Source organism: Rattus rattus, chromosome 3, assembly GCF_011064425.1.
Source record: "Rattus rattus isolate New Zealand chromosome 3, Rrattus_CSIRO_v1, whole genome shotgun sequence".
Taxonomy (NCBI): Eukaryota; Metazoa; Chordata; class Mammalia; order Rodentia; family Muridae; genus Rattus; species Rattus rattus.
The window spans coordinates 87,746,918-87,766,157 of NC_046156.1; the positions used below are offsets into that span (position 1 = coordinate 87,746,918).

At 44.1% G+C, this 19,240-nt stretch overlaps 2 protein-coding genes across 2 annotated transcripts in view; one reads left to right on the forward strand and one right to left on the reverse strand.

Moving 5' to 3' along the window:
- Rarres1 (retinoic acid receptor responder 1) overlaps nt 1-11,843 on the forward strand; it is a 34,567-nt gene extending 22,724 nt beyond the window's left edge. The window contains exons 4-6 of the mRNA XM_032898276.1: nt 5,662-5,798; nt 11,084-11,146; nt 11,248-11,843. Of these exons, the coding sequence (XP_032754167.1) occupies nt 5,662-5,798; nt 11,084-11,146; nt 11,248-11,397 (350 nt within the window). The 3' untranslated portion in view covers nt 11,398-11,843. The remainder of the gene's footprint in view (nt 1-5,661; nt 5,799-11,083; nt 11,147-11,247) is intronic.
- Nucleotides 11,844-16,100: 4,257 nt separating this feature from the next.
- Nucleotides 16,101-19,240, reverse strand: part of Gfm1 (G elongation factor mitochondrial 1) — a 45,778-nt gene continuing 42,638 nt past the window's right edge. Inside the window, exons 16-18 of the mRNA XM_032898277.1 lie at nt 17,588-17,748; nt 16,609-16,662; nt 16,101-16,455 (exon numbers count right to left, since the gene is read on the reverse strand). Of these exons, the coding sequence (XP_032754168.1) occupies nt 16,324-16,455; nt 16,609-16,662; nt 17,588-17,748 (347 nt within the window). The 3' untranslated portion in view covers nt 16,101-16,323. The remainder of the gene's footprint in view (nt 16,456-16,608; nt 16,663-17,587; nt 17,749-19,240) is intronic.

Here is a 19,240-nt window from a genome sequence, read left to right on the forward strand (position 1 = left end):
AAAAGACAGAAACTTATGAAAAATAAAAAAAGTGTGCAGATCTCGGGGGAGTGTAGAACCTGAGGTGACATTTCCAGTGTTCCGTTGTTAGCCTCCAGGGGGTTTAGCTGACGAGATACTCCCAGCCTGTGCTCGGCCCCTCTTCCCAGGGCTGGCGGAGTGGCTCTCTGGGCCGTTCTGGGCTGCTGCCATGGGGGCCAGATTTATCTTGCTTCAGGTCAGCGGCTAATGGACAGTGGAGCCGGCTCCTAGAGATGTGCCCTGCCCTCCGCAGTGACTCAGCTGCAGTGCGGCACAGATCATTTATCTTGGCACTCAGCTAAGTCTGTGGGCAGCAGGAGACATTCAGCACTTACTGGCAAATCCAATTTCCCAAACCGCAAAAGTTATCTCTGGACTTGCATTTGGATAGGAGCTTGACCTCTGACCACTGCGGCACTCCCCATCCCACACTCTCTGCTCCTCTGCCCAGGCCCCCCCTCAATTCCTCATCAACACCCGAGAGCCAGGCTCCCTTCCTGACTGCATCTGCCCCACTCACTGACACTGACTGAACACCAGCCATGAAGCCTGCTGCCTGCGTTTCTAATATCAGTCTCTAATGAGTCTCACCCAACACTTCATTGACAGCAAGGATCAAATCTTGAGCCAAAGAACTATGAGGACTCAGAATATATTGCTGAAGATATTCATGCTGCTTGGAATAAGCGAACTAATGACCAATATTTAGAAATCAATAGTTACATGGGGGCCTTATTTCCCCTTTTAGTTTGGGAAATTGGGCTCATTTGCTCTTTTAAAGGATTTTTAATTATGCATATATATGTGTGTGTATGTGTGTGAATGTGCACGCACATGTTCGTGGACATGCTCATGGAGCTCAGAAGAGGACAGCAGATCCCCAGAGCTGAGTTACAGGTGGGCGTGGGCTGTTTGATGTGGGTCTTTCTTCTGTAAGAGCAGTACAGGCTCTTAACCGCCGACATGGTACATGACTTTTTCTAGAAATATTCGCCACCCTCCCATTAGCTTTGGGATACTTTTCAGCAGAACCATTCATTTTGACCTTGTTCACTTACTGAGTCCTGTGTCCTCAGAGGGGCCATTCTACAGTCTACCTAGATTTGGCTACTATAAAATGTCAAAAAAAAATTGTGGGGCTGGAAAGATAGTTCAGTGAAGAAGAACATTTTCTGCACAAGCAGGGGAACAGAGTTTGGATTCGGTCAACCATGAGGAAGCCAGATATCCCACAGACACCCTCTTCTGACCTCCATGCATGGACCAGGACACGCACATATACAAGCACAGATACACATGTTCACACGCAAATAATACATAGTTCAGTCATAGCTGAGGGGTACTTCTCATCAACAAAATGTGAGTTCTGTGACTGTAAATGCTATAGTTGCTGTGTGGGGCTGAGTGTCCCTGCATGGAAATTATCTACCAAGGATCAAGGGTTGGTTTACTAAAGGGATATAGCAAAGTCTGGGTGAAGGCTGAGCAGACCAGGGGCACTGTGCTGAAAGTTCATGGATCTAAGGTGAGCTGTGTACCACAGACTCAAGGTTTCTCATACTGCCTTTAAGAGCATAGTCCTGAGTGAGTGCAGGATAAACCTTACTGAGGCAATGGCCCTAGATTCTTAGAAGATACAAATTATCAATATTTCCTTTAAAAGACATGAACTTTCATTATAATGTTATCATTTAACAAATCACACATTATATTCCTACTTTGAGCTCCTAAAATTTATTTCTATTACTTGTTGAAAAAAATACTTTTGTTCGGTGTTATTACTCCTTTAATCTACTCATCCGGTTTTAAATGGAAAATGATTTTTTTTTTATATACTCAGTAGTTGCAACCAAATAACAGTGGATGCTTGTAATCAATTGAATTTATAATCATTTCTAGGGAAAAAAAAAAACCAAAAAGGTTGGTTTTTGATCGAATCCGACTATGGAGACAAGCCTGGGGTAACCCGTTCAAGCCTTAATTCAAGCCATTAATGAGCAGGATGACGGAATGCTGGCTCCACACTGTTTCCCCTTCTGCTCTTATGATAGTTTCACTTTCTCTAGTCCATTCCCGAGCTTCCCACACATGAACACAATCTGTGAGCAGAAGAAGAGACCTGAGGAGGACTGAGCCACACAGTCCTTCCTGCCTGTCTGGAGCACTCACCCCATCATGTGTCCTCGCTGCTGACAGCATTTTGTTAGTGTCGATCTCTCGTCTCCCAGGGTAACACATTTGCCTATCACAGATCTAAAGCCACAGCAAGATAGAGTAAGTGTTGGTGGGCCCCATGAAGAAAGTTTCAGTTACTAGAAAAGACAGGGAAAAGGTTGCCAAGGCCCTGAGAGAGTGAACCACGGCAGAGGTGTTCCTGTCACTCCACTGGCTTTGCACTCCTGCAGGACACATCCTGGAACCCTAATGGTTCAACGCCAAGGAGAAACTACTAGTAATTCTGCTAGACAGCAGAGGGCTGAGGCATCTCTACGGTAACAGCCTCAAGCTCGCAGCTCCCTGTTGACTAGCATGTCCTGGCAGGGTGACTGGTTAGTCACCTCCAGGAGTTGACAGAGCACAGCAGTGCACAAGGCTGAGTGTGGGGCACTCAGGTGTTCACGGAAGAGTGTGATGAGACCAAGCCCTTAAAGCAATCGTGTAACAGTGGAAAATGGCCGAGGAAGAAACCAAGGCTTTCAGCTTTGCTCTCAACAGGCTTTCTTCTAAAAGCACTCAGCAAGTGCCAGGCCCCCAGAGCACTTGTTACCTTTGTCTTCATGCTCTCTTCCAAACAGCCATGTGCGAGCTTTCGCCTTTCTATGGGCAGAGTATGCTTACCTCTTGCACTTGCAGTGAGACAATTTCCTGTCTGCTCCACTGAGCATGAGACTGTCGCTTCATCAAATTCTAGTTTTTACTTATTCTGAGTTCTGTGGGTAGTGAGGGGGTATGGGGTGGAGGCTAGATTTATGGAGTCAGTTCTCTCCATTTTGTGTGCAGTCCGAGAATTAAACTCGGCCTTCTGGCTTGTGTGGCAAGTTCTTTCCCTGACCCCCACACCCAACCCACTCCTTGCACAACTTTATACCCCACCAACTCTTAGCTTCTCAAGCATCCAAGAATCTTTACGTTTTTATTGTTATGGGTGTGGGTGTTTTGCCTGAATGCATGCCTGTCTATTCACCACACATGTAGAACGCCCATGGGCCAGACGGCATCAGATCCCAGAGGACATAGAGTTGTAAAGCTAGCATGTGGGCGCTGGGAACTGAACCCAGGACCTCTGGAAGAACAGCCAATCCCTTAACTGCTGAGCCATTTCTCCACCCCAGGATCTTTTCCCTTATATCCTGGATTCTGATTTCTCTAGCTTCTGCCATGGTTTTGACCATCAGTATCCTTCTCATCTCTGAAATCCTGCCTGAGATGGTTCTGTTGACGGAGTGCTTCACAGAGCCACTGTCCCTTTTCTTCCTCTCTCTGTTCACTCTTCAGAAGGAAACTCTCCTCACATTGCTCAGCGTCAACCATTCCTGACCCTCTATACTTCATGTGACTGAAGCTATTCCATCGTCCACTTCTGTACTTGTTGTTAACCTTGGACTTTATACATCTAATACCAAACCTCTACACTCCCTTCCCCCACAGGTCTGCATATGCTGGGGTTTAATTGTATTACTGTTCTAGGGTTTACTAGAGAATTTGGTCATTGCCACCCCCATCTCTTAACATTTAACAATTTGCCACTTCCTGTGAAGCTGTCCCCCAGAAAACACCTGGGACCCAGACTGCTGTCTTCAAACTCAGTCAGCCTCTCTTTCCATGGGACTACTCCAACAGTTCTCTCAGGCCTTAGATTTCAGTCTCCTCCTGTCTGTCCTGTACAAACTTAATATGGACAGAGTCCGTGCACACGAGACCATTCATAGTGTGATGCCATAATGTTCCCTCAAGACCAGATCGAGCAGCCTCCTTAGTTCACCCATCCCTCACTGAACCCCCACTTACAAGACCAGGATTAAAACCCATTCCTTTGGAGCCTTTCTCCAGACTCTCCAGCCCAAAGAAACCTTGCCCCTGCTTGTTTGTCCTTCTGCTGCCTCTAAGACTGCATCAGCTGTGCCTCTGTGCTGCTCAGAGGCACCAAAGGCATCAGGGAATAACCTGACTGGTGTGTCACCACAGACCAGACAGCTCTGTTTTACCAACCAATAGGCTTTATGCTAAGATTACTTGACCTAGTTTTCCGATTGTGGCACTGAGCTGCTGACAAGCCATACCAGAGGCTGTCTCCACCAGCCTGTGACATTATCCTAGAAATTAATCACTCAAGTTTGACTTCCTAAAACTAATCATTCATTATATCCTTACCTCTTGAACTCTGATATTGAGTGGATTTTTAGTGTTTGCTGAATTAGAAAAAGAAGGCTCAAAAACAAACAGCACAGGAAAAATCCATCTAATTTTTTCATGCGTTCAAAAAGTGACTGGAAAGCTGCTGATTCATCGGTTAGCTTTAAAGCCAGGAGGTAAAGGACACAATGGCACCCACTTTCAGACCAAGCCAGCATGGAACAAGATGGCGGTGGGCTTTTTCACCAAGTCAAAGTTGTCTCAACTAGCATATGTCTAGATTAATGTTTAATGTCACTGAGGTATTGGTTTGTATGTGCCACAGTGCTACAAATTGTCATTAAGTAAGTTTATACTATTGGCCTAGCAAACTGAGCATGGGAGCCATCTTTTAATATTATTATTTTTTTTCTTTTATTGGATATCTTTTTATTTACATTTTAAATGTTATCTCCTTTCCCAGTTTCCTCTCCAGAAATCTGCTATCCCATTCCTCCTCCCCCTGATTCTATGAGCCCCCCCCAACTCCCTCCCATCTTCCTGCCCTGACATTCCCCTACCCTGGGGCATGGAGCCTTCACAGGACCAAGGCTTCTCCTCCTATTGATGCCCTACAAGGCCCATCCTCTGCTACATGTGCAGCTGAAGCCATAGGTCCATCTCTGTGTACTCTTGGGATGGTGGTTTAGTCCCTGGGAGCTCTGAGGGCTCTGGTTGGTTGATATTGTTGTTCTTCCTATGGGGTTACTTATTCAGCTCCTTTAGTTCTTTAACTCCTCCATTGGGGACCCTGTGCTCAGTTCAATGGTTGGCTGCGAGCATCTCTCAGGAGACAGCTGTATCAGGCTCCTGTGAGCATGCACTTCTTGGCATCTGCAATAGTGTCTGAGTTTGGTGTCTGTATATGGGATGGATCCCCCAGGTGGGGCAGTCTCTGGATGGCCTTTCCTTCAGTCTCTGCTCCAACCTTTGTCGCTGTATTTCCTCCTGTGAGTATCTTTGTTCCCCCTTCTAAGAAGGACTGAAGCCTCCTCTCTGGTCTTCCTTCTACTTGAGCTTCATGTGGTTTGTGAATTGTCTCCGGTATTCTAGCTTTTGGGCTAATATCCGCTCATTAGTGAGTGCATACCATGTGTGTTCTTTTGTGATTGGGTTACCTCACTTGGGAGCCCCCTTGACCACATGTCTCCATCAGGACACTGCTGTGATGATCCAATGCCACGCCCTGACTTCATTCTTCAGGCCCCTGAGATTTTTGTCTTAGTACAAATGTGCTTCTTCTCTCAGATAATCAAGGACACATTGACCCTTCACTGAGACCCCTGTGGGACTTGGCTCTCCTCGGCAGCTCATACGTGATGTGGGAGAAGACAAGCCAGTTTCTGCAATACTACCTGATCCAGCTCAGCAGCGTGAAGCAGTTGGTAAGAGCCTGCCATTAGCGGGGCCAGCAGAGCCACAGTGCAGACGGCGCCCTGCACGGAGCCCACGGGAATGGTGACCTTCGTGGCGAGAGTTTTAATTACATTTCATTCAGCAGATATCCGAGTGAATGCAGTGGCCCAGGTACTTACTGTTTTAGGGAGGCAGCAGTGAACAAAACCACATTTGCTGACTTGAAGAAGACCATTCTAGGAAAAGGCCAAACAAAGAGTTAATAGGCCAATGAATATGTTTCAAATGGTGATCGGAAGTGCTGTGGCAAAAAAGGAAGTGGGGAGAAGGAAACACAGGATCTTGAAAGGCAACTTATATAGTAAAGTAAGGCTAATGGAACCAGAGCTGGCACTGGGGCAGAAGGCAAAGACACAAAGAGCAGAAGGGAACCTCGGCAGCAGGGTAGCTGATGGCTTGAAGGAGCGGTGAGGCTTGTGTGGCTATACAGAGTAAGCAGAGAGTCTGCAGGAAATGAAATGGGATGACAGGAAGCGGGCAGGAAGGGTATCCGTCCTTGTGAGTCTGGGGACATCATTGGTCCGGGCTTGCCTTGGTCCTATTAGCAGACATGATTTCCCCAGGATCTTTCTGGCTCCCTTCTGAAAACAGACTACCATGAAACAAGGGAGGAAGCAGGAAGGCTTGGTGGTGGCCTGGACGAGGGGCAGCAATGGGGGCCGTGGAGGATCTGGATTCAGGCGCACTAGCAATCTTGGTTCTAGGCTATATAAGAACATCAGAGTGGCAAGAGGTAAAGGATGAGTCTTAGGCTTGAACCTGGAAGGAAAGTTTCTAGTCATTGACTGGAAAAGACATCGAGAACAGTTTTAGAGGAAGCTGTCTTGATTTGTGACAAGAAGACAACCTGTACAGTCATCTAACCATAGAGGTTTGTGTCTAAGAGACAGGGATGGAAGGCCGTCATCATGCCCATGTAGATGGAGTTTAAAACCACTGACTGGGAGAGATCACAAGTGGTGGTATACATAGAGTTACTTCAGATTGAGTCTGGACCACCTGAGATCCGGCAGCACAGAATCCACCTGGAGGGAAAGCAGACAGGAGGCCAAACACTAGTCACAGATGACACTAACACAGGTGGGAGCCAGTCTCAGTTCTCTGGTGTCCATGATGTCCTCTCAGAGAACGAAGAGTCCTGAGCCGAGGATGAGGAAGTGAGGAATGCTGGGACCCCGAAGGTTAATGTGGTGATCTGGCAATGGCTTGCTCTTAGCAGGGGTAAGTAGGCAAACAGTTGCCTTTAACCAGGGTTGGGAATTTTCTCAAGTAAATGTGATATAGGGAGAGAGGGTTTTTTCCAGAGTAAAAGCCAAACTGGTTCTAAGAAGTACTTACAGGGAACATTTTCAGGATTTAGCCATGGATGATGGGTCATCAGAATTTTCTGGGGAACTTGCCAAACATTTGGCATTTTTAATGCTAATAATAATTTTGTCTGTTTTCCAAAGACCACTGTAAAACAGGCATCAAATAGAAGTTAAGTTTTTTTCTTCTTTACTGATCTTTTCCGAGAGTGCTTCTTAATAGCAATTGTCCTCTAATTGATTATTGCTAGGTAACAAGGCAGGGTATGGCCTTACTCATGTTAAGTCTCCCTCCCTCCCTCCCTCTCTGACAGGGAGATGGAGCTGATAAAGCCGAGACAGCTCAGGGGCAGGAAGTTTGTGTGTGTGTGTGTGTGTGTGTGTGTGTGTGTGTGAGGTGGGGTGGCTATCACTTTCCCTAAAACTTTCTGGGTGAGAATTATTACCGGAATTCTCAGGGTTAAACTTACCTGCTAGTGCAATGGTATAAGGGAAGACAAACTTCTAAACTTATAGCCCTATATGAACAGGACCCGTCATACAACCACCATTGTTTCCTTAGTCCTGAAGGACGAATGGCATTCCCAATACCAGGGACTTGGCCTAGGATAGGGGAGTATATCAGCAAAGAGAAAATGGGGATAAGACTTTCACTGTACCCCCAGCCTTCATTATGACTTGATGAAAGAAAACTACATCTTGTAGCCACTCTTGTAACTTTAATCTTTCCAAAACCTATTTTTAATGATGGCAGTGGGGAAGAAAGGAAAGGGGGAAGTGGACCTGTTTAGAAAGGTTCTTTGGAGCAACTCCCGTCATGTTGTCTGGAAATCGGCAGTGAACTGTTAGCCGCAGCAGCTCGATCCACTCGCAAGCACTCCAGTTCGGTAGAGTCAGGATAGCAAACACCAGTCAGCAGCGGTGGCACTGCCTAACAGAGACAGGCAGGCCTCCATCTTGGCCAGAGTCACCAGGAAGGACCCAGGGGGATGCCAGGCGAAGTTCTTGGCTGTGCCTTTCTCGGTGAAGTGACGATCAGCGAAGATTCGAGACCCACAAGCACTGTACGGCTAGGTCTATAAGCCAGCCCAGCTCAGCCTTGTCACTGCCCAGCGAGTCCTACTTATACCCTGCAGACATCACGTGTCCTCCACGGGCCTTGCCTCAGCGTGCACGTCTGTCTCAGCTGACGTCACTCCGCCAATCAGCCAAGTCCTCAGAAGCAGCAAGCAGCTGCAGCGCAGCACCAGGAGCTTTTTGGTGTGTTTCTCTCCACAGAACACACCAATGACAACTGCAGCTCAACTACGCAATGTAAGGCAGACCAGTACACGTGTGTCATTGGCGAAGAATCTTTCATCACGTGCTCTTTCCCATGCTTGTTATAGCAGAACTTCCTTTCACCTGTGTCCGCTTTAACGAAACGTTCCTTCACATGTTTGTCCTAGCAAAACACCATCAGACTGATTTTCCAAAGAACCCTAAGTTTCCACTTCACACCCGAAAATATCTAACCCTAATCCTAAGCACCTACCAGGTCGCCACTCACTGTAGTCAGTTGCAGACTTCATTCCAGCTATGGCCTCCCTCCACTAGCCCACGATACATAACAGAAATTACCTCACCAGCCATATCTGTTCTGCTGAGAAATCTCTTTTCGATAACGGGTATTAATAGCATAAGCCTACTTACTCTACTAAAACCACATTGATTCTATTAGGGCTTAGTCTCTCCCTTTGGTGGACATGGAGGGGGGTTGCAAAAATGGGGTCAAACGAGGCTTCCTCAGGGTTTCCAGGAAGACAAAAGTGCTAAGTTACAGAAACAAAAAATAATAAATCACCGTCAATCTGGAATATAAGCACTTGGCATTGTGATAATTTGAATAAAAGCCAAAGCTGTTATTTCTGAATAATATTAAAAATAATGACTTCTTGGCAGGGCTTGATGTGGTGAGGGCAGACTGCGAGGTATACTGTTTACCTCTGCAGGTCTGTAACAAGCTGTGCTTCGGGCTTGGTTTCAAGGGCCCTTCCTTCTGAAGGAAGGGGTGCAGACAGGCATGCAGTGCAAGAGCTGCTTCAAGAGCTTTAGTGAGGAGCTTTAGTCAGGAGCTTTCGTAGGCACAGCGGACTATACCCTTACACATTTAACCTGGGTAACACCTTTCTTTTTCTTATTGCTGGGGAATGAGCCTATAGCTTCACCCATGTCAGGCAGGCTCCCTGATTTCCACAGTCTAGGCACTACTCAATGGCAGGGGCAAAACAGATTATGAAGTAAAACTGGAGTTGCTATGTTTTAACCTAAAACTTGAAGACTACCATAATTTCATTTAAAAATGCTGCTTTTAAAGCCAGGCATGGTAGCACTTGCCTTGAATCTCAGTATTTCGGAGGCAGAAGCAGGAAGGTTAGGAGTTCAAGACCTGTCTCAGCTACAGAGTGCCAGGCCAGATAAGACTGTATCTCAAAGAAACACACATTAAAAAAATGTCATTTTCAAAAGCAGAATAAGAATGCACTGCCTTGAAAAGGTGTCTGTAAGTAAAGGATCTGTTTTAAAGGCTTAAGATCACCTGGGAAAGCCGAGCCTTGAAAAACTACAGGAAGCAGCTGTCTGTGGCAGGGGCCCACTGATGGACAACTTGAGAAAGATCAGCTTTGCCTTCCAAAGAAAAGACAGCCATCAAATGAGGGCCAGGCAAGGCCAAGTGCACACCTCCAAGTGATGCAAACTGATGCAGTTAGTCCGGTGCATCTGTGGGCCTGGCTCAGGCCCACCACAGTATTCGTTCATAAGCCTCACGCGTCCTCTGACGCACTTTATCTTTAGTTTGCCCAAGTAAAGGCTCTATCAATTGTTATTTCATTCTATTTAGGGAACGGCAACAAAATCATGCCTGCACATGTTTAGAATTCAGATTTTCTATTCTTGGTTGCACAGCTGACAGATACAGAAGGGTAACTGTAAGAAGTGCTGGTAACTTACTCTCTAATGAAAGACGTTTTCCCTGGTGAATTCTGATTGTGTGGCTTGTGCCTTGGTGTTTGAACACCCCTGTGTATACTCTACTTCCAGGCCAGAGAGAAACCTACCCAATAATACAAGAAAAGTCACTATACAGTATCCGGCTCTGAAGCATTCCCCCCTCTTGCATCGAACTCTACAGCTCTCTCCTCCCCTAGTACAGAGGCTTGTGAAAATCTCCACCGATAAGAAAAGCAAAGACAGAGCCCAACATCGAGTCCTTTTCCATCGTCACCCCTCCATATTCTTTAGCAGTTTCATTAAAAACCCAGTAGAAGACTGAAGTGCTACTCTAAAGACTGAAGGTTTTTAAAATAATCCTATTTTCACTAGTAAAGAGAAATACCCTTGATCTATAAAAGTAAGGAGTACAGAAGTACAAAAACATAACTAGGAAATTGACTATTAAACTTTATAAAAAACCAAAATACCTAACATTTCGGTTTTAACAACGATATGGGAGGGCTTCAAGCAGCACATCTGAAGGACATGGAGGTTGCAGTCAGACCTAGGTTTGAATCCTGTGAGGGCATCTGGCCTGTGGCAGGCACAGTAGAAAGTGTGCTTTTCTCCAGTCTCTCAGAGGACAGCACGGCCAACAAACACATCAGAGGTTCACATACAGTACCTAGATCACTAAGATTGCCAGAGATTCTCCTTATTCTCAGAGTTCAGCCAAACCCATAAATACCAGAGAGGAAAAGCTTTAAGGACTTTTAACTAGACTTCAATGGGACTGAGTGACAAAACCTGAACAGAACCTGTGACTTCTAGAACTTGACTGGGAGTACCACCTCCATGTTTCAGCAGAAGCTCGAAGGCACCGCCCACAGGAGTCACATGACACAGCCTCACAAATCCCGAGCTTACAGAATCCCACGGTGTCGGTTATACTAATTCTGTTTTCCTTTCTCTAGAAAACAGATGATGACAGCATTGATTTTGACTTCACTGTTCTACTTCATGAATTCTCAACACAGGTAAGATGCAAAGTTTGTGTATTGAATTGTTTTTATAAGTTTATAATAAAGTTTTTCAAGTGTATAATATTTAGTAAATATTTATAATATTTACTTTGTAGGAAATCATTCCCTGCCGTATTCATATGGTCTGGTACCCTGGCAAGCCCCTAAAAGTCAATTACCATTGTCAAGAGCTACAGAACCCAGAAGAAGCCTCTGGAACTGCGGAAGCATCAGCTTTGGAGCCAGCGGAGTTCAGTACTTTCTAAAAAGAAGAAAGGGTCTGCTTCTACTATACCCTAAAAAAACCCACTCCACTAGCCCACGTCCACTCCTGTGTAAACGCGAAGGTCCAGGCATTCTAGCACCCAGGCAAGCCTGCAGTTCGAAGTAGGTGCTCGGAGCGGAGCGCTGCCTTGCTTTTCACCTGTGCGAGCTTGTGCGCGCCCACCTGACTGGGCGTGGCAGTCGCAGCTCATCCACCACACAGCAGGTGGATCAGCATTGCTTTGGGGAAAGGTTTCGTCTCAAGTCTATGTTTTCATTACTCTGGGCATAGTGTAGTTATTTTACGTTGCTAAATTGTTCTTATTATGTCAACTTTTTTTTTTTCAGGGAAATACTGCTAATCTCAGGCAAATATTCCCTTTTAACGTGATGCCCACTTTCAATAAATGTTTCTATTTCTAAATAATAAAATGTGCTTGTAAACTTTGGTATGTGTGGAAAATTTAGGCTAACCTGGAATTAAATCAAATCCCAATGCCGATTCAAATTTTACAAATCTTTTAAAACAACACAGTCTCACATGATAAAAGCTGCAAACACACAAAAGAAACACTGATGTAGTTCAGAAAGTGCCAGATAATTATATTTTTATTCATCAGGACAACCAGGACCCAGGGTTGGTGTAAATAATCTATGAAAGCCAACGTAATATGAAATGGACACACTCGGTGACGCATCTCCTCAGGGCGAGAAGACTCACCCAGGTGACACTGCCACTGCTTGCCTCTCACAATTATTAAAATTTAATGGGACACTTATGTCACTGTCTAAAACCCTTAAGCCAGGTTCCTGGGCCACTGACTGACTGGGAAGCATCAGTCTCAAAATAAAAAAGCACTCAGAAGCAGCCTTACGATGGATGAGGTCATGTCCCAGTCAGCCCACCTAGAGTTGAAAATACCAGAGGCTTGAGATGCAGTTAACACACCTGATGTAAACAGCCCAGTTTAGCAACATCATGGACTGTTTACCCTAATGCTCATTGGCTGTCAGAGCTGTGGCCTGCTGCTACTGTCCCAAATCCCCAGAGTCGCAAACAACATAAGCCTTAAACAGACTAATTTTTGTAGAGTGTGGAGAGGAACCGTAAGCAAAGCCCACAAAGTGGAAGCTGCTAGAACTCTCCGCCATTGCCAGCACATCTTTCCTAACAGAGCGATGAGGTTGTGAGCTTGAGTTCATTAACATTGATTCACTGGCTAACAACAGAGCAAGTACTTCATTTGCATTGGATAAAGTAAAAACTGAACTCCCCAAGCCCTCTTCAAGTTAGAAGAGTGAATTCTGAGTCACCCAGCCAGCCACAGTTGCATTTAGCATCACGTTCATTGAACGCCTCCAGAACTTTCAGAATCTCAAGATAGATCAAAATCAGTACCAGGGTTTTGTCGACAACTCCATTTTATTCTACTCAGTTTCAATTTTTCCTACTTGAATGATAATTTTTTAGATAGTACACGGGGTAGTTTGAATGAGAATGGCCCCTATAGGCTCACAGATTTGAATGTTGGGTCACCAGGGAGTGGCACTAGTTGAAAGGATTAGGAGGTGTGGCCTTGTTATAGGAAGTATGTCACTAGGGTGGGCTTTGAGCTTTCAAAGGCCTGAGCCAGGCCCAGTGTCCCTCTCTTCCTGCTGCCTGTTGATCCAGATGTAGAACTCTCAGCTACTTCTCTAGTACCTTGTCTGCCTGCATGCTGCTATGCTTCTACCATGATGATAATGGATCAAACCTCAGAAACAATGCCAGCCCCAATTAAATGCCTTCTCATATAGGAGCTGCCATGGTCTTAGTGTCTGTTCACAGCACTAGTTCATTTGAAGATCAGTTTTAAATGTCTGTACTTGGACTTTGAATGTTAGTCCTTCAAGACACCATACTTTATTACACTGATTTTTCTCAGTTTAGAAATTTCTGGTCAGTTCTGTGACCTCTCCTAACTTTTAACAAGACTTAACCACCACACTCCCTAATCTATGCATGAATTTCTGGGAGCACAAGTTGCTTATTGAAGTGAAACGCTGAAAATTTAGCTGAAGACTTAAAATTCAGATTCAACAATGTATCATTTCAGCAATGAAAGAGCTATCTTTTGCAGTGGGATAATTCCAACATGTCACAATTCACTCCTTTCTGGTGGCTGCGCCGAATTTAAGATTCCATATGGTAAAATACTAAAATGCAAAAATCCCTAATTTTCAAAACTGATTACATTTTGTTGATTCACAAGCTACACTGTTACACAGGAAGAAAAAGAATACGAGAAAACTCAACTGTATTTCTTTAATGTCAGTTATCAGCTGAAGGGACAATAGCCCAAATGTGGTATCACACAAAGAGTATTGATTGATATTATACATTAGAATTGCAAAAAAACCCAAAAAAACAAAACAAAACCCCCCAAAAAACAAAACCTAACTCCATGTCTTGGGTCTATGTGTAAATGACACTGCAGTGGTCTTTAACACCAAATGCATGTTGGAATCAACTGGAAATGTTCTAGGGAGCCTGGATATCTAGAGATGGAACTGGGTCCTTACTTAAACTCCAGAGAATTTTTAAGTGAGTCAGGAGAGTGCAGCTACACAGCAGTGACAAGTACAGCCTCTACTGTGGCCTCTCCCCAACACAAGCTAACACTTTCTTTAAATTAGCTAAAACTATCCTTCATAACAGTACCACAAAAATCCTCATTTATCAACACCCATTTATTACTCATTTATTAATCTTTTCCGTGCTATAGACTTTGTTTGGTCTTTACCATCCATCCATCACTAAACTAAGGAGCTAGCAACAGATGTGGGCTCTGTTACTGGAACTGTTCCTCTGGGATCCTGTTCTATTCACACTCCCATGTGGGTCCATGCGGTTGCCTATGAAATGTCACAAATGGATAAGATACCCAGGATACTTATTATAACTTAACTTCTCTTCCCACCACCTCTCCTCTCTCTCTCCAAGATCTCATCCTATAGCCCTGGCTGGCTTGGAACTCACCTTGTAGACCAGGTTGGCCTTGAACTTACAGAGATCTGCCTGTCTCTACCTTCAGAATATTTAGCAAATTAAAAACATACTCAGTTTTACTCACTTTTCTGATTATTCTCAATATCCAGAGACTGCATTACATTCGATGAGACCGTTTCCTTACTGAGAGCATACGAGAACATACTCCTAGCACCTAAAGCAAAGCACTCCCCAGGCCCGATGCCCTGGTAGAGCCACACGTTCACAAGGACGCGAAGCCACTGAACGACTGGAACCAGTGTCTACTTGAGAACGTCATGACTGCGCGGCCTTCGGAGAGGCTGCCACCTCCTCATGTTTGCTTGTCACAAAGACTCAGCACTTAAAGGGCTATATGAATAAAATCGATAATGCTTCTAACTTAAGAGGAGGCCATCAAATTTTATCCTAAAATTACAATGTCTACAAACCAAAAACCCTGTAAAAGGTGGTGCAGACCCATGACACGGCACATCAGAGGTGGGCAGAGGAAGATGAGAGTTCAAGGCCATAGGAGTCTGTCAATACCCCACATTTCTCTTATCTAGTTTTATCTATGTTTTAAGTATAACAGACTAGTGTATATTTGTGGCATCAGTGGTCTGGGGGTGAAAAAATTTCTTAAAAGGATACAGAACAGCCTGAGAAAAACCAACTTATTCTGGAAACAAAAGCATAACGTCCTTTCCTTCTCAATCTTAATGAGTACAATACAGACCAAACTCTGATGACTCAGACTGAACTACAAAATATCATGGTGATGAAGCAGCAACTCCTCAAATTCTATTTTATTGGAGTCTATGAATACAAATGAAGAGAGCATATATAAATGCCTTGTTCTTGTCTAAACAAGACTGCAACCATACTGTACCCTAACAGAGGTGGTTATACATTTGGAGAAGCACAAACTGAAGCCACTCGCCATCTTTAGTATTTCACAGCCCAATGAGGGCTCTGAAAGAGCTCTAGGAAGAGCATAATGATTCTCTTAAATAGGAAGCCTCACGAAATGGTACCCATGAAGTGTCACGATGTACATTTACTTTCATCGCCTTAGGAGAGCGACTTTTAAAATATCAATGCATGCCACAGAGACAATGGACAACTTATTTGAAAAGCAAACCATTGAAAACTGTTGACTCTTGAATAGAAACGGCAGCAGCTACATGGCTATTCTGTACTGTTTCCCCCACTTTTCTGCATGCTACATCAGATGATTAAAAAAAAGTTAGGGAGCTGGAGAGTTGTCTCAGTAAAACGCTGCACAGGCAAGCATGAGGACCTGAGTTCAGTCCCCCAAGACCCATGTGGAAACAGCTGGGCATGCATGGTACACACCTGTAGTCCTAGCACTGGGGAGGTAGAGGCTGGAGGATCCCTGAGGCTTTCTGCTCGGCTCAGTGAGAGACTTTACCTAAAGCAACTGAATTGGAGGACAGCTTCCAAAGACAACTCTGGCACGGACACTCACACACAGAGCCACAGACGTACAAACACGTGCACAGTGGTGCATGCTCACAATCCTACCACTTGGTGAGAAGACTAAGTTTCGAGGCCAGCCTGGGCTAAACACATAGTCCTTTTATTAAAAAAAAAAAAAAAAAAGGGGGAAGTAAATTTATATATATTCTAAGCCGAAAATTATTCTTTTCTTCCTTTAAATAATATTAAGTATACTTTAGTAATAATATAATTTTATTTAAGATCTTTTACTAAACAATAAAAATACAGTTTAAATACACATAGTTATCTAGTTATCTTGCACGTATATAGAAGCTCCTGAACACGAGATGGCAGGGGCTCCTAAATCTGTTTCAGCCGTCTGAATTCATTCTACCGGCATCCATCATCCTTACGTCTTGTAGTCAAACAGTCAGTACGTTCAAAGTACCACCGAGAGTCAGTTCTTGGCTTTTCCTTTTTTTACGGGAAGTTGACCTGTAGCTTCCAAATACTTATTGATGAGCTCTTCTTGTGTGGATGGGGAACATGGTTGGTATCTGTTGTACTCCATTGTGTACTCTCCTTTTCCCTATGAGGGAGGGTGGGAGGGAGGGAGGGAGGGAGGGAGGGAGGGGGAGAGAGAGAGAGTTAGTTGCTGATGCAAGTCAGGATGGAATCAATGTGCACAGCACTCTTCTGAAGAGCACTGCAGTGAAGTTCAGCTCACTTTAAAGTTGCTTACCTCTGTGCAAGACCTAAGCTCAGTGGAATAACCAAACATATTATTTAGGGGAACCTAAAAACAAACATAAAAAATATTTTAGCATCACTTATTGAAAAATCAGAGATATATCAGTCAATTTAATGCCTTACAATTAGCTTTATATTAACAATTTTAAGTTTAAAAGACTCAAAAGCCAGAGTGACTTTTGTCTTATCCCAGACAGGAAACCCTACTTAAAAATTATTTTGACAGGTACAATTATACCAAATCTTTCCATTCAGACTGTACATCACTGATGGCATTCCCTTCTTATCCTCACACTACCTCCAGCATTTACATGTGTTTTTTCTGGGAAAATGTTAATGAGTTCCCACTGCCTATGTGTGCGTGCACGTGCGTGTGCGTGTGCCAACGTTGGGCACGTAACCCAGAGGCTCATGAAGCCTGAGTGCACGTTTACCACCGAGAGACACCCCAGCCCTCCTTTGGGTACTTATGTGACACACTGACAACAACATCTTTCTAGAGGCTATCTAGAAAGTGACCCATACTTTCTCCTCTGTGAGAGTTAAGTTAAGACAGGTTCAGATCAGGAAATTAAATACTAGCCTTATAATACAATAAAGCAGTTATAAAAGTAAGGTTAAAAGGGGGAAAATAACTATATACCTATGAAACAAATTTACCAAAATATATATAGCCAAGATATAAAGAATCCTATGTTTAGCTTTTGCACGTAAGAGTTGCTCTCACAGAAAACTACACAAATTGCCACAAAGTAGAAGCCACAAACTCAAAAGCAAATGTTCCAGTTTGCTCCACAATTTCCAAAACCGAAACTAATTGATTACCTTCTATGGCTAATTAAAGTAAGACATATCTGTAACCCAGAGGGGTTGTTAGCTCACGAGGCCGAGGTACCGGGTTACTGTGAGTTCCAGGCTAGCCTGGGCTACAGTGTGAAAGAAACCTGTGAGACTATCAGTGATGCACTTACATCAGCGTACAGCGTGAAATAGTCCTCAATTCCGTCTTGCCCTGTAATCACTCCATGGCGCCGGTTAATTCCTGCAAACACTGCTCCCTGAAACTCATTTGGGGCGATGACTTCCACGGACATGATAGGTTCAATAATACACAATGTGGCACTGGCCAAGGCTAGGTTTAAAAAGAAAAGTATATTAGCTATAAAAGTGAAATTCTCCTGTCCAGCTTTACATGAGACAGATGGCACGTCCCTAAAGGCACAGAATGATGATAAGCTTAAATTTCCCCCGGACTCACTTTTTTTTTTATAGTAATGGTAATAGTTGGCTAGGTGAAAATTCCAAAGAGATAACATTTCACTCAGGTGTATTTCCATTACCATGCTTTTGGAAAATTCCTTAAATATCATTAAACTACAGAGCAACATCAATCATCGAGCCCCACACTATGTAAACTATATGGCTGTGTTAATTGCTCTCTCTGGAGTCATCACGTGTGAAACCAACATAAACCCACTCTTTCTTACTTGTCCTTGCGCGCATGCACACACAGAGACACAGACACAGACACAGACACACACACACACACACACACACACACACACACACACACACACACACACACACACCCCAACAACTCATCACAGTGCAGGAGAGGTGCTTAGAAGACTCATGTCACTTCTGAGAAGTCTTTTTCTAGGCTGACGAATTCTACTGCCTGCCTGAGACTCAGGCTTTTAGTTTCCTCTAACAAGTTGCTTGATTCTTGTGAAAACAGTCTGCCCAGGTCTTAAATTTCTTCACCGATAATTAAAAGATATCAGACTAGATGTTAACAACCACTTTAACGTAAAGGTCATTGTGGGTTTTTTTGGTCCCATCTAATACACTACTACTACACTCTTTAGTTACAAATACTGACTAATATTTACGGAAAAAGTAAAATAAACATCAAATATTTACACTTCAAATATTTACAGAAATTCAGTAGTGGGGGCTAGAGCAGAATACTTAGCTTCTGACTGACTGACTGACCAAATAGAAGGTTTGAACAAGATACAGGAAAGACAGCACAGAAGCTACTGTGTTCTGAAATAACCAGTTTCTCCAGAGGCATCGGTTTGTCCATCAGAGATCAATTAGCAACCATTCCTGTACGTTCATATAAGCACCTCTAAAGACACTCAGACTCAAGTGCAGCCACTGTCACAGTAACAATGTCAGCCAGCCTCAGCACCACTGGGATCGGCACCAGGACCCCAACTGGGTACCAAACTCCAGAGATGCTCAGCTTCCTATGCATTTATACTGCCTCTGTATTCGAATACAGCACTCCTAAACTCACCTCCAGAGTCATACCTAATTCACTGTAAGCCTATGCTATGGAAACACTGGTGACTCTCTATTTCAATCCACTAGTAAAGACAGCAGTATCAGAAGGCTGGGTGCTAATCAGACAAATGAGGTAGTCAAGGGCTAAAACTAGTCTAGGTTTAACTTTAAGCTCCACCAAACCAGTGTGTCAGCCTGAGTTATGAAACTAATTGCTCTGAATCTCAATTCTCTCAGCTCCAAGGTCACACTGTGAAGATAAGCTCACTCGCTGTGGTGGCTTGAATAGGTATGGCTCCCACAGACTCTGTGTTTGAATGCTTGGCTCACAG